General features: G+C 37.7%; 1 protein-coding gene across 2 annotated transcripts in view; it reads left to right on the forward strand.

Annotated features, from left to right (window-relative positions):
• The window catches only part of Sp4 (Sp4 transcription factor), a 63,333-nt gene that overhangs the window by 20,893 nt on the left and 18,097 nt on the right, over positions 1-24,343 (forward strand). For both annotated transcript variants that reach the window (XM_052184824.1, XM_052184823.1), the window contains exon 4: positions 21,319-21,547. In XM_052184824.1, coding sequence (XP_052040784.1) covers positions 21,319-21,547 — 229 coding nt within the window. The remainder of the gene's footprint in view (positions 1-21,318; positions 21,548-24,343) is intronic.

The raw sequence follows: 24,343 nt of genomic DNA on the forward strand, positions 1-24,343 counted from the left end.
TTTTGCATTTTCTTTAACTGTTGAGTCCATGGTTTCTATGGTATCTTCGGCATCTGAGATTCTTTCTTCTATCTCTTGTATTCTGTTGTTTATATTTGTGTCTTTGGTCCCTGATTTCTTCCCAAGGTTTTCTATCTCCAAAGTTATCTCCCTTTGTGCTTTCTTAGTTGTTTCTACTTCTGTTTTTAGATCCTGGAAGTTTTTGCTCAGTTCCATCATTTGCTTGTTTGTGTTTTCCTCTATTTCTTTAAGAGATTTTTGTGTTTCCTCTTTCATGACTTCTGCCTGTTGATCAAAGTTCTCCTGTATTTAAGTGATTTTTTGCGTTTCCTCCTTATTGGCTTTTGTATTCTCCTGAATTTCTTTCAATGATTTTTGAGTTTCCCTTGCAAGGGCTTCTAATTTTTGATCCATTTTCTGCTGAATTTCTTTAAGTATGGCCTTCATGTGTTCCTGTACCAGCATCATGACCACTGACTTTAAATCCAAGTCTTGTTTTTCTGGTGTGTTGGGGTATCTAGGACTTGCTATTGTTGGAGAATTGTGTTCAGATGCTGCCATAATGCCTTGGTTTCTTTTAGTAACGTTCCTACGTTTGCCTTTAGCCATCTAGTTCTCCCAGGTGTTAGATGGTCTTATTGTCACTGACTGGTGCTTCAACCTACTATGGATCTTTAAGGTTATTTCTGCAACACTGGATGACTGGGTTTCCTCTGGCACAGATTATGGATATGCTGCCTTCCTCTTTTGTGCCTTTAGAGCCCTTCTCAGTCTTGCCTCAAGCAATGTTATATTTAGGTTGTCAAGGTCAATCAGGCGTTCTCTGTCTGCTCTATTATGGAGTGAAGATGGTGTGGTGGGGGTCACTCCCTCTGTTGATTCTCACATAGGACACAGGTCCCGAGATGGACTGGCTTGCAGATGAACCGCCTATGTGCTCAGTTCCTTGTCGCAGGCAGACCCCTGGCGGTTTGCACCACCAGAGATCTAAAGCTCAGCGTTATACAGTACCTAGTGACCCTTTTCTGTCCCGGCAGGCAGCGAATATGGCTGTGGGGCTTCTCCCCCAGTGTTTTTAATAAATGAGAAAATTCAGGCTAAGGAAGTTTAAGTAATTTGCTAGTTGTTAAAAAATTAGTTGGTGGAGATTCGGGAAAAGAACCAAAAGTGTATTTATTTTTAAAGCTTTTCTTGTTATTTTTTAAAGAGGTCTTTGAGACCAGTGGAATTATAGTTACCATAAAATTTTTAAAAGACTTTTCTCAATCTTGATTATAAACTACCAGTGAGAACTGATGAATTTACATTTTAAAAAGATTGATACATCTAAGCATGCTTGTGTCTGTATATATGTGTCTGTGTGTGTGGAGAGAGTAAATTTAATGTGCATGTTTTATTTTGTATATTTCTGGCTTTGTATATATACCTATCATACATCTATGTATGATATTTTGGCTCAATAAAAACACTGGTGAAAATTTAAGGAGATTAAATTATATGCTTACTTAAAACTTCCTCATCCTAACCTTATTTTATAATTAAAAATATTAACCCAATTTGGGATATTCATTAAAAATAAACTCAGCAGCTACATGGTAGTTGTACACACCTTTAATCCCAGCACTTGGTAGGCAGAGGCAGGCAGATCTCTATGAGTTTGATGCCAGCCTGGTCTACAGAGCAAATTCTAGGACAATCAAGGCTACATAGAGAAACCCTGTCTCAAAACCAAACCAAACCAAACAAAAAAGTGAGCTCACCGCTTTGCGTTCCCAACCTTACCTTAAAACTACAAAAAATACTTGATTATTGAAACCCAGCTACTCTGTTGGCTTTCAGTGAAGTTTTTCTATGACTACAGTGGTAGTCATAACTAATTCACAAACTGAAACCACACATTTCATTCATAATCATTTTGTGATGGGCAGAGGTAGCTGATGTGTAGGAAAGGACTCTGAGCTAAGTAGTAGGTTGTCTCTGCCTTTAAACTGTGGGATCTTGATGCCAGCAGCAGCCACTGCCCCTCCTGTTTGTCTGTTCTTTCTGCTCTTCCTCCCCTCCCCCACCCCCTTTTTTAGTCTGGCCTCAAACTCCTGACCTTCCTCTTTCCACTTCTCAAAGCAGGGCTAGAGGTGCAGGTGTGTGCCATCACCTAAGTGGCTGCTCAGTGTGGTTTGGTTTTGGGAGGAGGTTCTTTCATCTAAGTTAATACTATGTGCGATTTGTAAATTTAAATAATGATGATATTTCACTTATTGTTAAAATACTGTAATCTAAAGTATAAATGTATACCAGGTTGGACTTAATTTTAGGAGTTCAAGAAGAAAATTCAGGGAAATACTCATTCACTAATACTGCTAGTTTTAAAATTGATTTCTTTCTGAACTTAAATTGTGAATGAGGCCTATCAGTATTTCAAGAAATTGCAAGAATTTTCTTTTGATAAACCTTATAAAGCTAATGATCTCTAGAGATAACATATCTAGGCTGGAGTCATTACTGTGGACTTCCAGAATGTTTTAGGAAATGATTTCTTTGCTAGCATCCTTGTAAATACACACATATCCAACCAAAGGAACAGCACATGTGAGTGAGGACCCTAAACCCTGGGCACTTAGATTGCCATCTGACCCTCAACTCACAACCTCCAGTGCCTTTGGCATCAGACACATTAAAGATTCCTGTTCAGGGACTGTTGATCTTTTGATTTCCTTAGTTTTGAATAGGGTCTCATTATGTATCTTTGAACTTGCTATAAGCCCAGGATAGCCTTGAACCTGTAATCTCCTGCCACAGCCTCCGTAGTGCTAACAGGTAGGTGCACATGACCTCAACAAGTACTAACATTCAAACCAGGGACTATGCTTGCTTAGATCTGAGCTCTCCAGTTTATAAGCAGCAAATCCCTGGAACAGTAACTACTGCCACAGTAACCTTGCAGAGAGGTCATTTACCAGCATGCTTTGTAACCCTTACAGAAGCCAGTTCTGGGCTTCAAGGATTTTAAGGTAGTTCTTGCTGCGTCTGTTTTCAGTAGCTTTCTTGTCCTCTCTCCTTTATTTCCTTAGCTTATGACTAGGTCTACTAAAGAACCTGCCTCATGGTTATTGTAAAATATAGAAATTTAGAAACACAAGTCTTAGGTGGATCTTGCTTCTTATTTTAAAAGGAGAAAGCTTTTTACTTCCTATTATAGCAGGTGAAGATTGTTGTTGCTGATTTACAGGCAAATGTTATCATAACAGCAGGATGCTGTCTTCATTTGCTAAAACTTCATAATTTTCTGTTAGAGGTAGGTAAAGCAAGGAGAGTATGGTGGCTTTACAACCTCTCACACAAATGGAGTGAAATATTGGATTCTGGATGTACCTTGGCAAGAAAATGCATCTTGAAATGCATTATATTAAAGTCAATGAGTGCTTGAATAGAATGGCTCCCTGTGAGACTACTCTTCAAAAATAAAATAGTGATAAGATACGGAGATTTTAGCTTAAAAGTTTTTAATTATGCTTTTTGCTTATTCCTAATTGAAAGATAAAATAGCTTGTATTAGTTGTGTACAACATGAGGTTTTGAAGTATTTGTATATTGTGGTATGTATATTACATATTAAATATGTTAAATATATTATAGCTAATTTGAAAATACATTATTACCTCAATTATTTTTGTGGCAAGGATGCTTAATACCTACTCTGAACAATAGTTTTAAATGTTACATTTGCTTGGATTTAATTTTGTAGATTAATCCAAATTTATAGGAACACATTTTAAAACTATGTAATTAACAATGATTACTGAGAAATAAATTTTTATATGTATCAAGTGTTACTTGAGGTCTAGCACACTAGTTATAGAAACTTAAAGAAAAAACATCTTAGTATCCCACACCTAGTAAAGATTTGTGCTTAATGAGTTATCAAGCATCTTGTGTTGTTTCATTAGGTTATTCACACGCATTGCCATAAGCTCATTGAGTGGCCTTTGGTGCTCAGGAATGAATAATTTTATTTCTATGTACTCTCTAGATTAGGTTCAGCTGAAGGGATGTTGTGGTGCTAGTGAAAATAGCAGTGAACAGCACCTAAACTGTCCTGTTTTGCTAGTGACAGTCTGACATGTGGAGGTTTCTACTGCGTACCTTGAATCCCCTTATAAACAACTGTAAAATGAAGGTTATGTCTGCATAGCAGACAGTGTTTCTGAGGAGTCAATGAATAGTAGATGTGAAAATGTTCTGTAAGTGCCAGAGCACTGAATAGATGTCTTGTCACTGTTTGCCTTTTGTCTTCTAAATTAATGTGCGTATATTTATTATTTTCCCTCTTATTCCTTGTTATGTGGCAACTTTCATCTATAACTGCAGTGAGAATAGTAGCATTAAGAATATATTTTTGTTACTTGCCTTAAATAATATTTTAAGCATGCCTTTTATGTTTGCTAATGCTTTGCTGAGGCCTTACTGCTTCTCCTATAGTTACCCAGTTTGAAATGATAGTTATCCTGCCAGTGAGATTTTCAGTACAAATAAACCTGGACCTTGATCCCTCTTTTTTCATTTTTCCTTGTGTATAAATACTTGTGTGGGTATGTGGAGGCATGAGCTTCAACCTCAGTTAATTCTCATGAGCCTTCTACATGTTTAAAGGTTCATTTATCTTTATTTTATATGTATGAGTGTTTTGCTTGTGTGCATGTGTATGTACTGTGTGTGTTCTTGCTTCCTGCAGTGGCCAAAGAAGGACACTAAAATCCCCTGTAATGAGTTACAGTGATTGTGAGCTGCTGTGTGGGTACTGGGAACTGAACCTAGGTTTTCTTCAAGATCAAGTGTTCTTAAGGGCAAAGCCATCTCTGCAGCCATACTATATTTGGTTTTGTTTCAGTCGTGTGTGCATCTGTGCAATGGATGTCTGCATATGTGCAGGTGTGTGTAGATGCCAGAGGAGGATGGTGGTGTCCTGCTTGTATCACTCTGATCATTTCTTTGAGACCTTATTGTTGTGGGTTGCCCTGGTGATGTTTTTATTCTGGTGTTAATTCTGCTTCCTCAAGAGGGGCTGTCCTGAGGTGGAGTAGATCACATACTTAGGTGATTTCATGTGAACTTTCTCCCCATTTTAACTGGTCAAATAAAGACTAGAGCTGGTGATTGGGCAATGGAAGGGAAATGTTGGGCTGGGGGAAGAGTAGGGAAACGGGGGAGAAGAAAGGATGACGGAGAGAGAGGAGGTGGAAAAAAGATGGAACAGGAGCACATGACCTGGAGAAGCTGCAAGTAACAAGAGGTCTCATAGCTGGGGAATAAAATAATGTAGTGGTAAATGTGCCCAATTGAGGTGTGCAGCTTTTAAATATTGTAATTGAGTTATATGTTTTTACATGGGCTTGAGGTCTAGAGATTTACCACAACACAGTGCCTAACTAAAGCTGAGCCTATGTTGGTATTGAGTAAACCCCAGTGTTCCTATACCCTCCCTACCACATACACATACTACTAGGGTTACAGGTACTCCTGGCTACACCCTGCTTTTTATATGGGTGCTAGAATCCAAGTTCACATTCTTGTACTTACATAGCAAGCATGTTTTCTTCCTAAGGTATTTGTTGCCCCCATCACCTTATTTATTGAGATAAGTTCTCAAAATGATGCTTTGCTCTCTGAAGCCTTCCTGGCCCCAGCAGAGCTGCCCCTTGCAACAGCTAGCCAGGCACTTAGGACTCACAAATTCAGATAGGCTGGCCAGCCAGTGAACTCTAGAATTTCTTTCCTCTCTCTCCCCAGTGCTGGGATTGCAAGCAGATTCCACTATGCCTAGCATTTTATGTGCATGGGTGCCAGGGATGGAGCTCAAGTTCTCATGGTGGACAGCAAACACTTCACCACCTGAGTAGTTTCTTTTTATGATACTCTTGTCATTCAGGCCAATCACACTAAACCAGATGGCTAAGAGCAGCAGCCATGTCCTAGAGCCCTGAGAATTAGTTAAACTAACCTGCTCTAATCTTGCTTACTGTGTCCTACATATTCCTTCCTGCAGACACCACACTAACAGCTCTTTCCCTTCTACTTCCTGATATTCACCCATAACTTCTTTATGTTCCTCCTCCTAAATCTGTGGCATGGTTTGGCTCCTCTGCTTGTAAACTATAACAAACTTTAGTGGATATTTTCTACCAAAACATTATTTTGAATCATTGGAATATTGTTTATATTTTTTAAAGCTATTCTTAGCCAAAACATTTTATTGCTAAGAAATAGTATTAAGGAGAGTTAAGTATTTTTTGTTTTGGTTTGGTTTTGGTTTTTAAGGCATTTGACCTGAGTCAGATTGGTGCTGAGGTATGATTATGCATGCATCCATGCATGTAGGTGAATATTTACGTACATGTAGCCATGATGTTTTGCCAAATTTGGTTGTATGAGGCCAACCAGCCACAGACTGAACATCATGGTTGCAGTAGTATATGGAGGAGAAGGTCTTTGACTTCATGGCAGACAAGCTCAGAGAATGGTAACTAGTAACCAGTATTACCTCCAGTGTGTTCTCACCTCCCAAAAATTTCCAGAACTCAGAACAGTGCCACCAACTAGGGAATAAATGTTAAATAAATGAGCTGGTAGGGGACATTTCAGATTCAAAATCTAACATGTTACCTTGTTTCACCTATTGTTGTTTATTTTAAAAATAACAACAACAAAAGATAAAGCCCTATTGGATGTGCTTTACCCAAATCAGTTGACAAAGTCAAGGTAATGCAGCTTTAAGTCCTTCGGGATTAAAGATACACTAAGGTATTAGAAGCTTTTTGTTAGGGAAAAAGAATAATTATAGGCAAGTGTTGCTGACATTCTCCTCAAGAAAATAAGGTCTTAAAATTCATTATGGCTGTTCTTATGTGTCTGGTAGTAGTGGTTTGGTTGCCAAGGAATTGATCTAATATATAGAATAATTTCTTGAAAAGGCTAAACTTAAGTATTAATATGCTTATTTAAATTTTACTTCATACATTTTATTTAATAGCATAACCCAGTATGTCTCTTAGCTACCTGTAATAGTATCCTCTGTTATATTTTTTTGTTTTCAGGAGTAGATTTGCAAATTTAGAAACTTGTAACAAACATAAGCCAGTGTAAAACTGGGGGGGGGGGGGGGTAGTGGGAGGACAGCACGAGCACACAACATGGTGTATTCCTTTCTGCTTTATTGAGGCCGAGTCTCTGTTTTTTTTGTACTACTGCAGTACATATTCCAGATTAGCCACCCTGCAATGCAGCTACCAGGAAATTTCTGTTGTTTTCACCTCCTATCTTGTCCTGGAATGCTAGGTTTATTTATGCACACCAACACGTCTTGCTTTTTACATGGGTTCTGGGGACTGAACTTGGGTCATTGGGCTTGCACAGCTTTCAGTTTTTACCTATTGAGCCATTTCCACAGTTCCATTTGCATTTTTTGATAAATTAGTATCAGATAATCACATTATAAACAGAGGTGGAGGAAAAATTGGTGTGGGAAGTCAGTGAATTACAATGAAAAATTAAGTCTCTTGGGATATGACTCAGTTGGTAAAGTGCTTGTCCGGCAGACATGAGAACTAAGTTCGGATCTGTCACCCATGTGACATGATTATTCTTCTGGGCATGGGCATTCTTCTACAACATCAGGTAGTCTTGCCAGCCAGCAAGCTCCAAGTTCAGTGAGAGAGAGAGAGAGAGAGAGAGAGAGAGAGAGAGAGAGAGAGAGAGAGAGCCTGTCTTAATAGTTAAGGTGGAGAGTGGTTGAAAAGACACCTGACAGGGACCTTTTTATGTACACACATGTGCACCACACACTCAGGCATACACACACATTTAATATAGACCCCCCCAAATGATTAGGGAGAAGAGTATGCTGTATAATTGTTTTGTTCTTCACTTTTTTGGGTTGGGATACCCAGAATCTTAGAAGATAGATGCAAGATTGGCCTTTATGTATTTTATGTTGTTGGATCTTTATGTAAACAGGGATTTATGGTTCACTTTCTACATTTCAAGGAATAAATGAAGATAATGAGGCCTAAGAAATGGTTTCCATGTAGACACTTAAGATTGCTCATATCCTTGAATAGATGAAAATTTATAATTATGTTCAAAGGTAGGATCAGGTTAAACTGATATGTTCTTCATTTGATGCTTAAGTAGGTTTTAACTTAGTAAGAAAGAGCATTAAATCTTTTCCAGTGAAAATCTTGCTTATACCATATCTTGGCCTGTTCTTCTAGAATTTTATGTTGTCTTCTCAGGTACCTGAAATTTCTTTACTGAGAAAAGTGCTTTTCCCTCCGTCCTTCCTTCCTTCCCTTTCTCACTTCCTCTTTTTCTTCTTTTCTCTCTTTGAATTAGAGTGGTCTTAACAAAACATTAAGTAAACAATCTAGAAAAATTTGTACATTTAGCATTTGTCTGATGACCTGGGAAATCTATAGCTGAAGCCAGACTCTGCATTTACCTCATTGATTTTGTTTTTCTTTAACTGGTTTGGATAAAGTGCTTAGCAAGGTTTTTGTTTGTTTGTTTGGTTGGTTGGTTTTTTTTTTAATCATTTTAACAGCCTTGAATCATGGAATGATAATCTGGGTATGTTTGTTTTGTTAGGGGGAAACTTGAGTGTTTTTTGAATCTCCTACTCCACATGTCTATAATGTGAGAGGCACTCTTACTGAGGCTATAGCTCAGTGGGTAAAGTGCTTATGTTTGCAGGAAGATCTGAGTGCTACTGCCAGAAGTCATGTTAAAGCCAGAAATGAGAGCATGCAATCATGAGCCCAGCATAAGGGAGGCAGAAGAGGAGGGCCCCTGGGACTTGAAGCCAGCCAGCCTGGCTTTCCTGGTTAGCCCAGGCATGTGAAAGAACTAGACTTCAGAAACAAGGTAGAGGGCTCCTGAAGATCAACACTTGAGGTTAGCTTCTGGCCTGCACATGCACACAAATAATCATGCACACAGATACATAACAGTAGAAAAATCTTTTATTAATAATGTATCTGCTTTTATTTTGAATATGGGTTTTGTAACTGCTGATAAAATTTACATTACATAATTACATTTTTCTTATGCTTTAATGTTATTTTTTTTCAATACTGAAACAGTATGTATTCACATGGCCTGCCATACAAGTTGGTTTTAAAGTCCTTTATAATTAAAACTGTAACAATTTGTATATAACATCAATCTGGTAATATCCTCTGAAAGAACTTAATGACATCAGATTTCTGTATTTCTTTGGTTTAGATACATGTGACATTCAATACAGTGCTGATGAAATAATAAGAAATCTGTATGCATTTAGTACAGATGTAATCCCCACTTCCTCATTCCTATTCTCCTGGGCTTCCTTCCCCTTTCTCCCCTCTCTTGTTACTTCTTTCATATCATGTGTTGTTGCCCTCTTCTCTTCCTAGTCTATCCACCTCAAGGTCGTCTTTCTAGTTTTCTGGCTTCTCCATATGTGTGTGTGTGTGTGTGTGTGTGTGTGTGTGTGTGTGTGTGTGTTTGGGTATTGAACCCAAACAAATAAACTTTTTGAGTGTTGACTTGACTTAAGTGAAAGAGAGAGAAAGAGAATATGAGTATATATATATATATATATATATATATATATATATATATATATATATATATATATATTCTATGTTAGAAACTAGGATCCACATGAAGAGAACATGCAGTGTCTGAGACTGAGATACCTCACTTAATGATCACTTTCCAGTTCCAGTTATTTCCCTCTAAATATAATAATTCCTTTTCTTTATGTCTGAATGAACTTCTAATGCATGTATGTACCATATTTTCATTGCTCATTTATTTTTTGGTAAAGTGAGCTGCAGTAAGCATGTATGTATTAAGTTTCTCTGTAGTATGACATAGAGGGGTTTTTTGGGGCTATGTATAGAGCAGTAGTGTATCTGAGTTGTGTGGTAAATCTATTTTGGGTTTTTGGAGAAGGCTTTATACTGATTTTCATAAGGGTTATAAAGTCCAGTCTCACCAGCATTTGTTTTCGCTTGTCTCCTAGATGATAACCATTCCACTGGGGTGATATGGAACCTGGGAGTGGTTTTAATCTGCATTTCTCTTATGGTTAAAATTTGAACACTTCTAAAAAATATTGCACATTTATACTTCTTTTGAGAACTATGTGGTTCTCTTAAATGAAACTAAAAGCCATTTTCTGAATTTATAGTATAGGGTAAGAAACATCTCTAATACAAATTCCAAGGGTTCCAAAATCAGACTTCTTTTTTTTTTTTAAAACAGGTGTTAGGGATGGCACAAGGTATTGAACCCAAACAAATAAACTTTTTGAGTGTTGACTTGACTTAAGTGAGAAATTTTACTCCTGATGTTACAGTGGGTCAATTACAATGCAGGCAGGCATGTTGGAAATGTGCAGAGTTACCTTCTTAAGACTGTTTGGGTCTAGATACCTGCCCCTCATTAGTATATATGTAAATATTTAAAAATCCAGATGTAATAAAAAACACTTCTAGACCCAAGCACTTCTAGTCCCAAGCACTTCAGAAAAGCAATCCTCAATCTGAATTTACTTTGTCTAGACTTACTACTTGCCACATCTCTTTCCATTCAGAATTTTCAAAGGTCAGGATGCCAAACTGCTTCTGGGTCATGACAAGATCATTGTCTGCCTACGCTACAAAGGCTCCTTGAGTTTTTCTTAGAGACAATACAGAGGAAAACTAAAATAATTATCTCTCCAGTGTGGTTAAAGGGAAAGGGATGTGACTGTAATCTGCCATGGGCTCTCCTACTCTAAATCATGTATTTCTCATCCATTTCATGAGTTCAGGTGAGTATGTATGTGCGCATAGTCCTGAGTTGTTCCCATACTGAGCAATTAGAGAACTGAATTTCTGGTTGGTTTAAAAAAAATAGTAATACAGGGACTGTAGAGATGGCTCAGTGGTTAAGAGCACTCACTGAATGCTCTTCCCGAGGACCTTGACTTGATTCCTAGCACTCACATGGTACACGATGGCATACAACCATTTGTATCTTCAATTCTACATATCTGAACCCTCTTCTGGCCTCCGTAGGCACTACGTATACCTAGATATAAATGCATATTAAATATCCATACAAATAAAATATAAAACTGTAATTTCAGTATCACTGACCCCTGGTTTGGAAGTTTATTGCAATAAAGGAATTTTTTAAAAAAATCACATTAGCCTTTGAGTTCTTACAACAGTTTTGAAGAGGAAATCCATTGAAAGGATTAAGCTTATAGTTAATTTTACAGTAAAGTTTATTCCTTTTATTGAGTACCTCTTTATATTATTTAAATTAGTCTGAACCAGCATGTTCACAAATGATTCTTTTGTCCATGTTTATTATGCTAAAGGATTTTTTACATTCATATGTTGAACTTATCAGGAAAGTGAATGAAGCTGTTTCTTTGCCTGTGTTTTGACCCTTCCAGCATAAGTCAAATGTTGTTTGCAGCCAAGAAAAAAATACTAGATATCTGATACTTTTTCAAAAATGTTCATACTCTCCCATCCTAGTTGGAAGTGAAAGGAGAGTGAGTGGCTACAGTTGAGCTCCTGTAGTTAAAAATGGTCCGGGTTGCATGATGGAGGGTGCTAGGTAGTATTTATGGCAAGAATGATCCATCTCTGAGTTTTATGCCTGAAAGTAGAAAGTAAGTGTTTTCCTGGTTGTTCAATTTGCTGTTTAGAGATGCATCTTAAAATAGCCATCACCGTGAGGTTAGACTATGCTCCATGACAGACTAAGTGCTGGACTAGCCTCTCTTGGCTAAACTGTGAATCTATTTTAAGAGATGACCCTAAGAACTGACAGAGCATACTGTACTAGTTCTGTATTTTCAGGGCTGGGAAGATCAGCTATAAACATCTATGGAGTTAAGACTATTATGATGTTTTAGAAATTCCTACACTGATATATATGAGCTGCCTGATTCCTTTGGTGTGACAGATTTCATTAACATAAATATTAATGTGTGTGTGTTTGGAAAGATATACATGAACAGCCAGAAATCATGTTTTCTCTTGTATTTTGAACATGGAACAACAACAACAAAATTCCAAGCGTTAATTGATGATTACTGTAATAAAATTGATAGCCTTTGCTCATATTCTCTGCGATTATAGTAGAATATTATTTTTGTTTTACCCCTTTGATGGTCAGTGTTCCTGGTTGCTGTGTTTCACCTTTTACTGACTCTTAGGCATGTCCTTTGTGGTTATTCTTAAATTCTCATTAAAAACATAGTTAAGACCTTTACATCCTTTTGTTGTTATTAAGCTTCTGCTGGATAACCAGTGCTGAACTCCAGACACTTCTGTGTTTGCCTCTTGAGTGCTGATGTTACAAGCATGTCTATTCTGTCCAGCTAAGTTAAATTCTGAAACAATAAAGATACAATTTTTTGCCTTCTAGAAATCTTATATTCTAATATGTAGGAGTAATCTATAATACTAGACACTAAAGTGAGATGAATGATGAGTGGTGGTGATTCTGAATTAAGAGTAGGGTATAGTCATGGAGATTTAGGTCAGAAATAAAATTACATGAAGCTTAAACTTATGATTAAGTTAAGGGAGGCCCTGATGAATATGAATCAACAGGTACAAAGGACAGGGAGCTGAGTATGTATTTCGGTAGAAATGTTAGAAAATGAAGTTGGGAGTGTGGGTAGAAATGTGGATTTAGAATGACAGTGTCAGAATAAGGACAAATGAGTCTTGGAAGGGATGTGCAAATGTGCATCCATTCTGAGAAATGAGAAGGTAAATTAATTTAGAAAATGTTTTTATCATCAAGCCCACATGGGAGAAACCAGTATCTGGACTATATAGTTAGCATGCATATCAGTAAAAAGAAATCTAAGCTTGTAGCCAATAAAATATTAAGAATAATTTGCAAAAGCCCAGACATTTGGGGCTGGCAAGGTAAAGGCTCTTGTCACTAAGCCTGACTATCTGAGTTTGATGCTGGCAGTATGTGTACACCTATAATTAAAAAAAAAACCAAAAACCCTCAAGAAATGGCATTCAGAATAAAAGAATAGAATGAGCTTGAAATCTGGTCCTCCTAAAGCCTATGGAGTAGTACACTATCCCATTGGAATTGCTCAGTTTACATCGGAGATGGGATATGAGAAAGGAACAGAATCAACATTCTGGATTTGGAAGTGAGCATCGTAGAGATAGACTGAAATGGTGGTAGAGTGTGAAGGTGATGAGGACACAGTTGGAAATGCTGAAGGATGAGACCTGAGTAAGGGCTGTATTCTATCTCTGAGGATAAGGAGAAACCTGAGCCAAGAAAAAATAAGAGCTTCTCTGGCAGAAGGGAAGAACAGTGATATACCCCTGCCAAGTTAGCCAGTATTGAGCATTGAGAGGATGCATAGAAAAGTAAGGAGTATCATTCATTGGGTTTTGTGTACAGATCATGTTTAAGGCCTAATGGGTACGTTCTTTAGTGTAGTATCCCAAGCTAAGTGTGGTTTGTTAAAGTAAAACTTAAAAGAATAACTCATATTGTGGCTGATGTACTACATTTCTAGTGCTAATAGTCAGTGTCTTTAGATGTAGTTGTATTGGACAGTACTGGTGCAGTGCATGTTCATTTATTTTTAAATGTATGCCTGATCCTTCTTGACTTGGGTCCTGGAAGCCTGAGTTAGGGATGGCAAGAAAATGAAGAAATGACAGATACTCAGACACAGTGTACAGAAAAACTCTCCTCAGATGGGGTATGTACACTCTGATGGAGTGGCACCTGCTAAGTATCCCTGCAACCTGGAACCTTGGCATATTTATTAAACACAGCACAGGGGGATGAGTTGGCTAGTCTCAGTAGGAAGTCTCTATATGCCAGCAGTCTCAGGCTGTAAATATTCTGGAGAAAGAAGCTAAAGTTAGTTTTTTGATATACTGATCAATCTTCAGTAGTTCATACTTAAACCTCAGAAGAAAGCTTTGCCGTTAGGAGCCTAACCCATATGTGAATGACTTCACCAAAGCCAGTGGGTCTGAGTCCTTGGAGTCCTGATGATCATCATGCCCATATCAATAACAGTACATATTCACTCAGAGAAATATTCATTTCCCTGTTCTTGCCATATGTGCATATGAGATGTATGTGTATGCTTGTGCACATGTGTGTGTGCAGGTACATTTGTGCATATTTGTATAAGCCAGAAGACAACTTCAGATGTCCTCCTTAGGAAGGATGTCCACCTCTTTTGAGACTTAGAGTCTCATAGGCCTACAGCCCATCCATTAGGCAAGCCAGAGAGATCCTCCTATCTCTACCTCACTAGTACTGGGACTATAAGCATGCACTACCATGCCTGGAATCTACACCTGGGTTCTAGAATTGAACCCTAGGAATTGAAACAGTAAGGTCCTCCCTTATTGTTGTGCCATCCTGTGAGCTCTATGGTTCATTTTTACTACCACAAAAACTTGGGCAGGATAGTTCTACTTCATAAAGCTTAAGAATGCTAAGCCAAACCTTCAGCTCTTGAAATAGGGTGATAGAATACACTTCAGAAAAGTTTCAAAACAGAAAGAAGGTGATGCCTTGGGAGTAACACAAAAAGGCTTTGAAGTGATTGTTTTATTCATTTAGTAAGTAACTGTTGCGCTTATTAGGTTCCAGGAGGTGTGGCACCTACAGAATCTAATGTGAAAGACCTATATAGAATATATGTGTTCAATGAGGGACATTGGGGACTTGAAATCCTAGCTATATATTCTAGCTATAGTGCAATAATGCATTTAAATACAAGAACCTTCTCCTGTGAGGACCTAAGAGTACTCCTATGAGGATGTAATCCTTGAAATTTTCGAAGAAGCTTTCCTGGAGGAGGTAATGCAGAATAGCTCAAGATTCATGGCTAGAAACTAGCCAGATTGATAGAGAAAAGACATTCATGGTCAAAGGACTGATTCATATTAATAGCATGATGTGATCAGGGAATTAAAGGTAGCTTTGTGATGACCAGAGTACTCCTTATATAAGCATGGCAGCAAGGACCAGGCCATGAAAATTCTCCCCATAACAAGACAAGGTTAAATATCTATCCTGAAAGTAGCTTTCCATGCAACTTATGTGGAATATTTGTTGCCACATTTACCTATTAAATGGCTCAGTATGGATAGGGAGTAACCGAAGGTTGTACTTGTTTAAAGAGGTTTAAATAAGTAGAAGTAATTAGAAGTAAAAAAAAAAAAAAAAAAGGAGTGTCTTTGTTTTCACCAAATTCTTGTGTGTGTGTGTGTGTGTGTACTTATGTGCACATTCATTTGGATGCCATAGGTGTTAGTGTTGGGCGTTTTTCTCAATTGCTCTTTACCTTATTTTTTGAGACACTGTTTCACTGAACCCAAAGTTCACTGGCTGGTCAATGAGTGCCAGTGGTCTTGCTTCCTCCTATGTACCACATAAATTAGAGGTACAGGCATATGCAGCTGTTGCCATGATTAGCTTTTTACATGGGTGCTTTCATTCCTAATTTAGGGATATTCCAAGGAGGACTTCTTTAGACACCTGACTTGAAAGACAAGCAATACTTTGTATATAGATCTTTTGTGTCTCCAGACCTGAAATAATATCCCTAATTCCCAAAGAAGTATGTACTCATCTTAAAAAGAATGCACAGCTCTGGATTCAGGCTACTTTAGGTTTATATCTGTGTTTACTACTCAGGGTAGTAAATTTGAGAAGTCTAGAGAGCCACCCTATGTTTTAGAAGAGACTATGCAATGACTAAGTGTAAAAGAAGTTTCATTCTTCCAATTTAGTCAGTTCAGTAAGCATAAGTGAATTATGTGGCAGCTTTTCTCTGGATTGGATAAGGGTGACATACCTTAACAATGTCTCCCTTCCCTAATCTAGAAAACATGTTAGCTGATTAAGACCCTTACTGTTTATCTGCCAACCCTAACAGGAATCTAGTGGTTTGTTGATCTAGAAATGGCTTTATAAGCCAGGCTGACCTTGAATTTATGATCCTCCTGCCTCAGCTTTACCAGTGCTGGGATTACAGTTGTATACCACCATGCTGGGTTCTTGGAGGAATTTTTTTTTTACTATTTAACTTTTCACTTTTTAAAACTTTAATCTCTAGCAGCATTCTGCATTGGGGTTAGGCTTTTAAATATTGTCTTCATTGTTTTATATTGTAAATCACTTTCTTATGTCTAGTGTAGGTATATTGTGTTTTATTTGTGTTTATTTGTTTTATTGTGAGAAGTTTGAGTTTATTATCCTTACAGGTAAATGTTTTACATCAGATTCTATTTATTTTTACTTTTCTAGAAACATTAAGCATCAAATATAAGCAAGTATTCAGGAGATGTTTTTGAATGAATAACTCTTACTTGCATACTGCATTCTTGTGTTCATTAGCTTTCCATTACTATGAAAATGCCTGAAATAATAAAATTACAATTAAAAAAATCACTCAAATAAGTCATAGTTGTGGAAGTTTCACCCCCTTGCCTTTAGGGGTGGAAAGAATACAGCACATGGCCACTGAGCATGTTATGCAAAGCCGTTTACCCCAGGGACATAGACAGAAAAACCAAGATCTATAATCTCTGTCCAGGAACACTGTCCTGCCCCATTAAAAGCTCCAGCTAAGTCCCACTTAAAGTTCCCACCATTTCCCAGCAGCATCAATCTGGGACCAAGCCCTTAGCTGAGTCTTGAAGGGCCCCATTTTAGATGCAACTACAACTGTTCTCATGCAAAGATGTAGAAATCAGAATGTCTATTGTTAACATCTGTACTATATGAATTTTACAACTTCACATTTATAACAGTTGACATTTCTCAGGAGGTTTTATTGTATTCTAGGCATTGTACTATATATTCTAAATAAATATGCTTTATCTCAGTTGATTTTTCTTCCCAGATCTCAAAAGAAGAAACTATACAGGGAATTATAACTCTCAGAGAAGAGTGCTTGCCCGAAAGACTGTTGAGTCTATAAGTACTGTTATACTGTGATTACTTAGTTTCTCATTATTGGTTTTCAAATTGTATATGATCAACAGTTTGTAAATAGTCCTGGAAGTTATCTGTTTTTCATTCACTTAAATATAGAGGTGGTTTGGCTATTACTTAATTTTCTCAAGCTGTAGTTGACTTCAAGGGAAACCTTACATGATGCATGGTTGTTTTGTAGTTAAGAAGCCTGACATCCAGAACTCCTCTTGGGCTTGGGTATGAAATGTTCTCTAAGAGGACTCATGTTTTGAAGGATTGGTTCTCAACTTGGATAATCAACTTAATTCATGGCATCATCCATTGATGAATTCTTACTGAATGAGCTGTTGGGGGCGGGGGGCTGGCTGAGGAATTAGAATAATAAGGCATGCTTTTGACAGGTAAATCTTTTTGAGTGATTAATTTAGTGGCACACATGAAAACAAGCCAGTTTTCTGTAGTAAGTTCTCTTCACCATGAGGGTCTTGGGGATTGAATTCAAGTTGTCAGGCCTGGTAGAAAGCACCTTTATTCCCTGAGCTATCTCAACAGTCTTTGACAGATCTCTCTTACTCCTGTCCTCTTCCTGTAACTTGATCTCAGTATCTGCCATTAGTGAATGGCTCTTTTGCCACGTCTATTTGTGGTGACATTTAGCATTACACGGCCCAGAAACACTGACAAGTGACCATGAACTGAAACTCCAAAACTCTGAGCCAGAGTAAACTGTACCTCTGAAGTTGTGATCTTGGGGGTTTACCACTGTGGCACAAGGGACTCAGGGTCTACCACTGTGACACAAGAGACTGATAAACCCTAGACACCATTTTGTTTGCTTTACTACTCCTATACCACAGGGTTTGTCTAAGTTTTTGAAATGCTTTAATCCAGTCACTTATAACTAACTGATATGGGAATTACATAGTGTGCCATATTTAGCTTCTCAGTTGTTCACATTAAGCCGTGGTTGATTTTAGTGCTATAGTTGAGAGCATAAACATTGAAGTTGTAGTGAATAGTGTAAGACTGAGATATTGAGTTAGGAGAATGTGTCTCCTAAAGAAAAGGAAGCAAGAGTCATTAAAGGAAATAGGATCTCACTGAATGTAGGGATGAGAGCAGAGTGGAAGAGGAACCCAAGAGAAAATGCTGTCGGGCAAGTGTGTACTGTGGTATAATGTTGACTCCATGGTGAACTCCAAGCAGTGCTCAATGGCTTCAGGGGTGAGCTAGACATGCAATAGGATTGTTGCAAGGATCAAAACTGATGAAAGAAAGGTGATAGGGCCTGCCTGTCCTAATGCCCAAGCAATCAGGTGCAGAATATGGACAAATTGAAGTAGTCTCAAGGGGCCAATGGACCAACATAAGGAATTTGTATGGTAAGATGAAGATGGCCTCTGAAGTTGGCTTTTTCTTATCTACTTTGTGAACTTAGGTATTTTTCATACCATTTAAAAACTTCTTTAATTTTCAAATCTTATGGGGACAGCAATAATAAGTCTATTGGAATGTTAGTTTATAAACATCTGGTAAGTTTCTTACCTCACAGTAGGTATTAAATGATAGTTTCTGTTGAAGGGGATGGAAAAGATGAAGGGGAGTCAGGAAAGACTTCTACATTTCTTATTTGGACAGTTAAAAGAGCTAGATTAATTTGTTTGGGTTTTAGATAGATTGCCCTTGAGGAATCTATTTGGGAATGCTTCCTGGCATAAGACACTGACAAAGTGACACTCCTAGGAGATGTCTGAGTGGGAGAGATAGAATTGGGAAGCACTCACTTACACATGACTGTATGAGAGCAGATGAGATCACCCTCACAAGTAGTCAAGTTGAGAAGCCAGCATCCTAGAGAGCAGCATTGTATTGTGGAAGGGAGGAGAAGCAGTCTAGAAAGGACAGTGAGGTGAGGTAGTGAGAATGCAGTGAGATCAGTAAAGCACAGGAACACTTGGGAGATGTGACCAGGGGTTAGGGTAAGATTAAGTTGAAGACTGTCTTTAGGTTTACTAACAAATGAGTTGTCAGTTACTTCAGTCATGATATTTAGCAGTGATGGGGGACATGCCTAACTCTAATAGTTTAAAAAGCAAATGATTGATGAAGAATAAAGAAAACAGATAAATCTGTAAGAATGTGAGTGTACATGATGGCTAAAAATGAGGGATGAGGGAGACATTTCTGACAGAAATGGAAGCCCAGAAAGTACAGCATCAGGGGCGGGGATGATGAGTAGCTGCACAGGCAGCAGAGCATCCTTGTAATGTGTTGACTTGGAAGAAGGTCTGCTGACCAGAAATGAAGCCTACGTGGTGCAATACTTTACATGTACATGACTGCAACCAGGTATTGACAGTAAGCATGGAAGTTCTGTATTCAGAATGGCACCCTTTGAACACTTTTGGTTGTGTTCTACTACTCCCCCATCCCCCACCACTGCCTCCTGGAAGGTTCTGTACAGACTGGCAGACACAAATTAGCAAGATCATAATAATGATCCCGATAATAGAAAAGATATATGCAATGGTTATTATGCAGCAGCACCTTCTCATTTGTAAAGTTTTTATTTTTAATTATCTTGAGGGCCAGGGGTTGGACCCTGAGTGCAGTGCCTTCAGAGGCAAGAACAGAGCATTTGGATCCTACGGAACTGGAGTACTGACATAGATGATTAGAACTGAACTCTAGTTACAGAAACAGCACACACTTCACCACTTAGCCATCTCTTTGGCTTACAGTAGTACCTTTTAACTCCATGGTTATTGAATGCCATAGGTTTTGGGGGGAAAGTAGCCTGATTTGAGCTTGCTGACTTGCACCTGTATTCTTGTGATATATCTTGTGAGATTAGTTCAAGAAATCAAGAAGTGGGAGCAGCCAAAAATGATAAATTGTACTTATGAATGTGAATATAAGGCAGTAGAACTATCATTGACCAAAATGGGGCATTGGCTAACGTGGTGAACAGTTCTGTGGCATGAACTGTAATAAGGGGTTGTAAGTATTAATTAACTTATCCTTATGTCAGATCTCTGAGGTAGAGTGCTCTTATAAATTGATGTTTTCTTTCCAGCCTATGCACATGATGAATCAGACCTAGAGACAGGTACTTCAGGATAAAGTAAGCTCATATAAATAGTTTTGTCACATTTCTTCCTAGTTTCCTATAGTTTCCCTAGTAATGAACAGAAGCTAAGCTAGTTTATACCCGAGACATAGTCTAAGGAATAAAACAGCAGAAGCATACGAAAAAATTCTGTTTGCAGTAGTGACTGTGTATACATACATTATCATACATATATATATATATGCACATACATTTTATATGTACACATACATTTTATATATACATACATACACACACACACACACACACACACACACACACACACGGTTGATTTTGCATTTAAACCCACTTAGGATGGAGTGATGGGGGTATCTACCAGTAACCCATATACATAGGATGCTAAGGCAGGAGTTTGAGGCAAACTGAGTTATATAGTAAACTATAGACTAGCCTTTGCTACATAGCAAGGCTCTGTTTCAAAAATATAAAGTGAGGAAACATTCAATTCTGTTTGCATTCTAAAAATAAAACAAAATTTGTCATTATTAAGGACATGTTTGCTTAATTGTTTCTAACTGATAAATATCTATATTTAATCCTTCTGCTAGTTATTTTTCATTCCTGTATTTTCTTCTTCAGTTTGGTAGTTTGAGACAGAGTTTCTCTGTGTAGCCCTGACTATCCTGGAACTTGATCTGTAGACTAGGCTGGCCTTGAACTCAGCGATCTGCCTGCCTCTGCTTACTAGCACTGAGCTTAAAGATGTGTACCATCACTACTTTTATTCCTGTATTTTCTTGCCATATGAACTACGTTGTTGATTGGAAATTGTAATAAAGAGTAATGATGGTTTATGTTTATATGCTTGCATACATACAGACACACACACACACAGACAGACAGACAGACAGACAGACATATACACACACATATATATGTGTATATGTATGTATATATATCCACCTACCCAGGCATTAATATTTCAGAAATCTCAAGAGTTCTCACAGGATTTCAGTCAGGTGGTTATTCTTACATAGAATCCCAGCAGCTGGGTAAATATCGTATCATTAAGCCCTTTGCTTTTTTGTGTATTGTTAAAAAAAATAACATTTAAAGCTTTAAAATGTTCACATGGATTTTTTTCACCATTATTTTAGAAACAGACAATATTACAATGCTTTGTTTTTCTGTCTTTTTTTTTTTTTTTTTTTTTTTAGGTCAGCAGCAAGGACAGGATGGAGTGAAAGTCCAACAAGCTACTATAGCTCCTGTAACGGTGGCAGTTGGAGGGATTGCTAATGCGACAATAGGTGCTGTTAGTCCTGACCAACTCACACAAGTGCATTTGCAGCAAGGCCAGCAGACCTCTGATGCAGAGGTGCAACCTGGCAAGAGGCTCCGAAGAGTTGCCTGCTCGTGTCCTAACTGTAGGGAAGGAGAAGGAAGGTAACTGCTGTTTTCACCCTGGCTCTCTGGAATTAAAGCAGTCCTGGCTACTTCCTCTAAGCACTGGAGCCTCCCGAGCTTTCTCTCTCAGAAGCTGGAATGCAGTGTTACACAGGAGATTAAGTTTGAGGCACAGTTTATGTGTTGTATAATTTTTTAATAAATGAATTTCTCCTTTCACTTTCTAGGTAAAAGCTTTGAACACCTCTTGATTTCAGACTGATTCCTGTGCCATGCTGTTTACTTGTTTGTCATATATAGTGCAGTAGTTTAGAATACAGTCACACAGATGTCACTGCAGTCTGTTTTAAGCTACTTTGTCATCTTCAAAAAGGCCTAGCCCCTGAACTCCTCAGCTCTATTGAACTGATTGATGTCTGTATTTATAGGTTTTCCTGTACTGGACATTTCATACAAATGGAATCATACAATATTTGAATTTTTGTGATGGCCCCTAATCAATACTTCATTTCGTCTGTGGACAAATAATACTCCATTATATGGAATATTTAGTAGCCGGGGGGGGGGGGTGGAGAGACAGATAGACAGAAAGACAGACAGACAGACAGAGTGTACTTGTTTATCCCATCATTGTCTACATAGTTAAACTCTTTCTTTATTGACCATTATGAGTAGTGCCACTGTTTGCATGTATTTATGCAATGTTTATGCAGACCTATGTGTGTGCCTGCATGCCTGCAGATACAAAGTTGCAAGGTTGTCTGGTACCTATTTAACCATTTAAGAAACTGCTACACTGTGGTTGCACTATTCTGTGTTCCCATCAGCACTGTATAAAGAAGGTTCCAGTTTCTCCATAGATTGCTAGTCCATGTCATTACCTGATTGCTTATGTTTTTTTTAAGTCAGATAATAATAAGTCTGAAAGTGCTGTCACAGTGTGGTTTTGATTGAAATTTTCCTGGTGATTAGTGATGTTAATCATATTTTTGTGTGGTTTTGATTGTGTATCTTTGGAGAATTGTGTATTTAGATAGTTTTTCCATGTTTAATCGCATCATTGAATAGTTCTTCATATATTCGGGGTATAAGATCTCACCAGTATATGATTTGGAGATCCTGTTTCCTCGGGTTTAGAATGGTCATATACTGTCAAGATTGTGATTGTGTCTTTCAAAGCACAAAATCTTTTGAAATATAATTTTTTGTTTGTTTCTTCTTGGTTGCTTTTGCTTTTGATGTTATATTGAAGACTCCGTCTTCAATGAATACCAAATCTAATGAATGTTCATAGTTGTTTTGTTTTCAGTTTTATGGATTTTATTCTGAAATTTAGATAGGATAGTACAAGGTTTCTTTTTAAAATGTGATATAAAGGAAGCAGGGACCCAGCATCATTTACTGAAGCTTTCTTTTTCTGTTGAATGCTTTTGGCTCCCATTTCTCAAAATTGCTTTAAGCGTTTAGCAACACTGGGGATTCTTGATAAGTTTTATCATCACCTTGTCAGTTTCTACAGAGAAGCAAGATTGTATCCTGATGGGAATTAAGGTGAAACTGCAGGTCAGTTTGGGGGAGAGTGACAATTTAATAATATGGAGTCTTCAGATCCATACAAAAGTAACATATTTCTGTTTAGATTTCTGGTGTTTTGTTTCATTAGTATTTTGTGTTTTTTTTAAAGAGTGTAAGTTTAGTATTTGTTAAATGTATTCCTGTTAAATCTTCTTGATGTTATTATAAATGAAGCCTCCCCTCCCCTAATTTCAGGTATACAGAATTACGTTGGCTTTTGGGTATTGATCTTACATTTTAGACTATTGCTGAATTATTCTTTCTTGTGGTTTTCATAATGACTACTTAAGATTTTTACATCTACTGGGCTGGAGAGATGCCTCGGCAATTTTGAGCATGGTTGCCAGAGGATCCTGGTTCAAGTCCCAGTACTCACATGGTGGTTTACACTTGTCTGTAACACCATTCCCAGGGATCAAATGCCGCCTTCTAGCCACAGACATATGTGCAGGCAAAGCACTCACCCATAAAAATAAGATTTCTATAAACCAAAAATATACATTGTGAAAAAAGACCGTATCTTCAACAAGTGGTGCTGGTCAAACTGGATGCTGTATATAAAAGAATGAAAATAGGTTCTTCGTGCTACACAAAATTCAACTCCAAATGGATCAAGAACCTCAACATAAGACCTTATATACTGAATCTGACAGAAGAGAAAGAAGAGTCTTCAGCTCAGTGGCACTGGAAAAAACTTTCTGAACAGAACACAGATAGCACAGGCACTAAGACCAACAATTAATAAGTGGGACCTCTAGGTTGGAGAGATGGTATATTTCCAGAGGAGTTGGGCTTAATTCTCAGCACCCACATGACAGCTTACAGCTGTTTATAATTCTAGTTCCAAGGGAGCCAGTACCCTCTTCTGGACGTCCTTCTTCTGGCAGCCATCTTGTAGGAGGTATATAGATGAAACACACAAATAAAATAACTAAATAAATAGGGCCTCATGAAACTGCAAACCCATGTTGCAAAAGACACCCATCATTTGGACAGTTTACCAACTACACATCCAATAAAAGTTTAATATCTAGAACATATAAAGAAGTAAAAAAAAAAAAAAACAAAGAAAACTAGAACATCAAGAACACGACCCAATTAAGAGGTACTGAACTATATAGGGAATTATTACAAAATGAAGCTCAAATAGCTAAGAAGCACTTTTCAAAATACTTTGGCTATCAAGAAAATTAAAACCACCTTAAGATTTCATCTTAGAATGGCCACGATAAATAAAACAAATGTCACAGTTCACACTAG

Source organism: Apodemus sylvaticus, chromosome 6 (genome assembly GCF_947179515.1).
Source record: "Apodemus sylvaticus chromosome 6, mApoSyl1.1, whole genome shotgun sequence".
In the NCBI taxonomy this organism is placed as follows: domain Eukaryota; kingdom Metazoa; phylum Chordata; class Mammalia; order Rodentia; family Muridae; genus Apodemus; species Apodemus sylvaticus.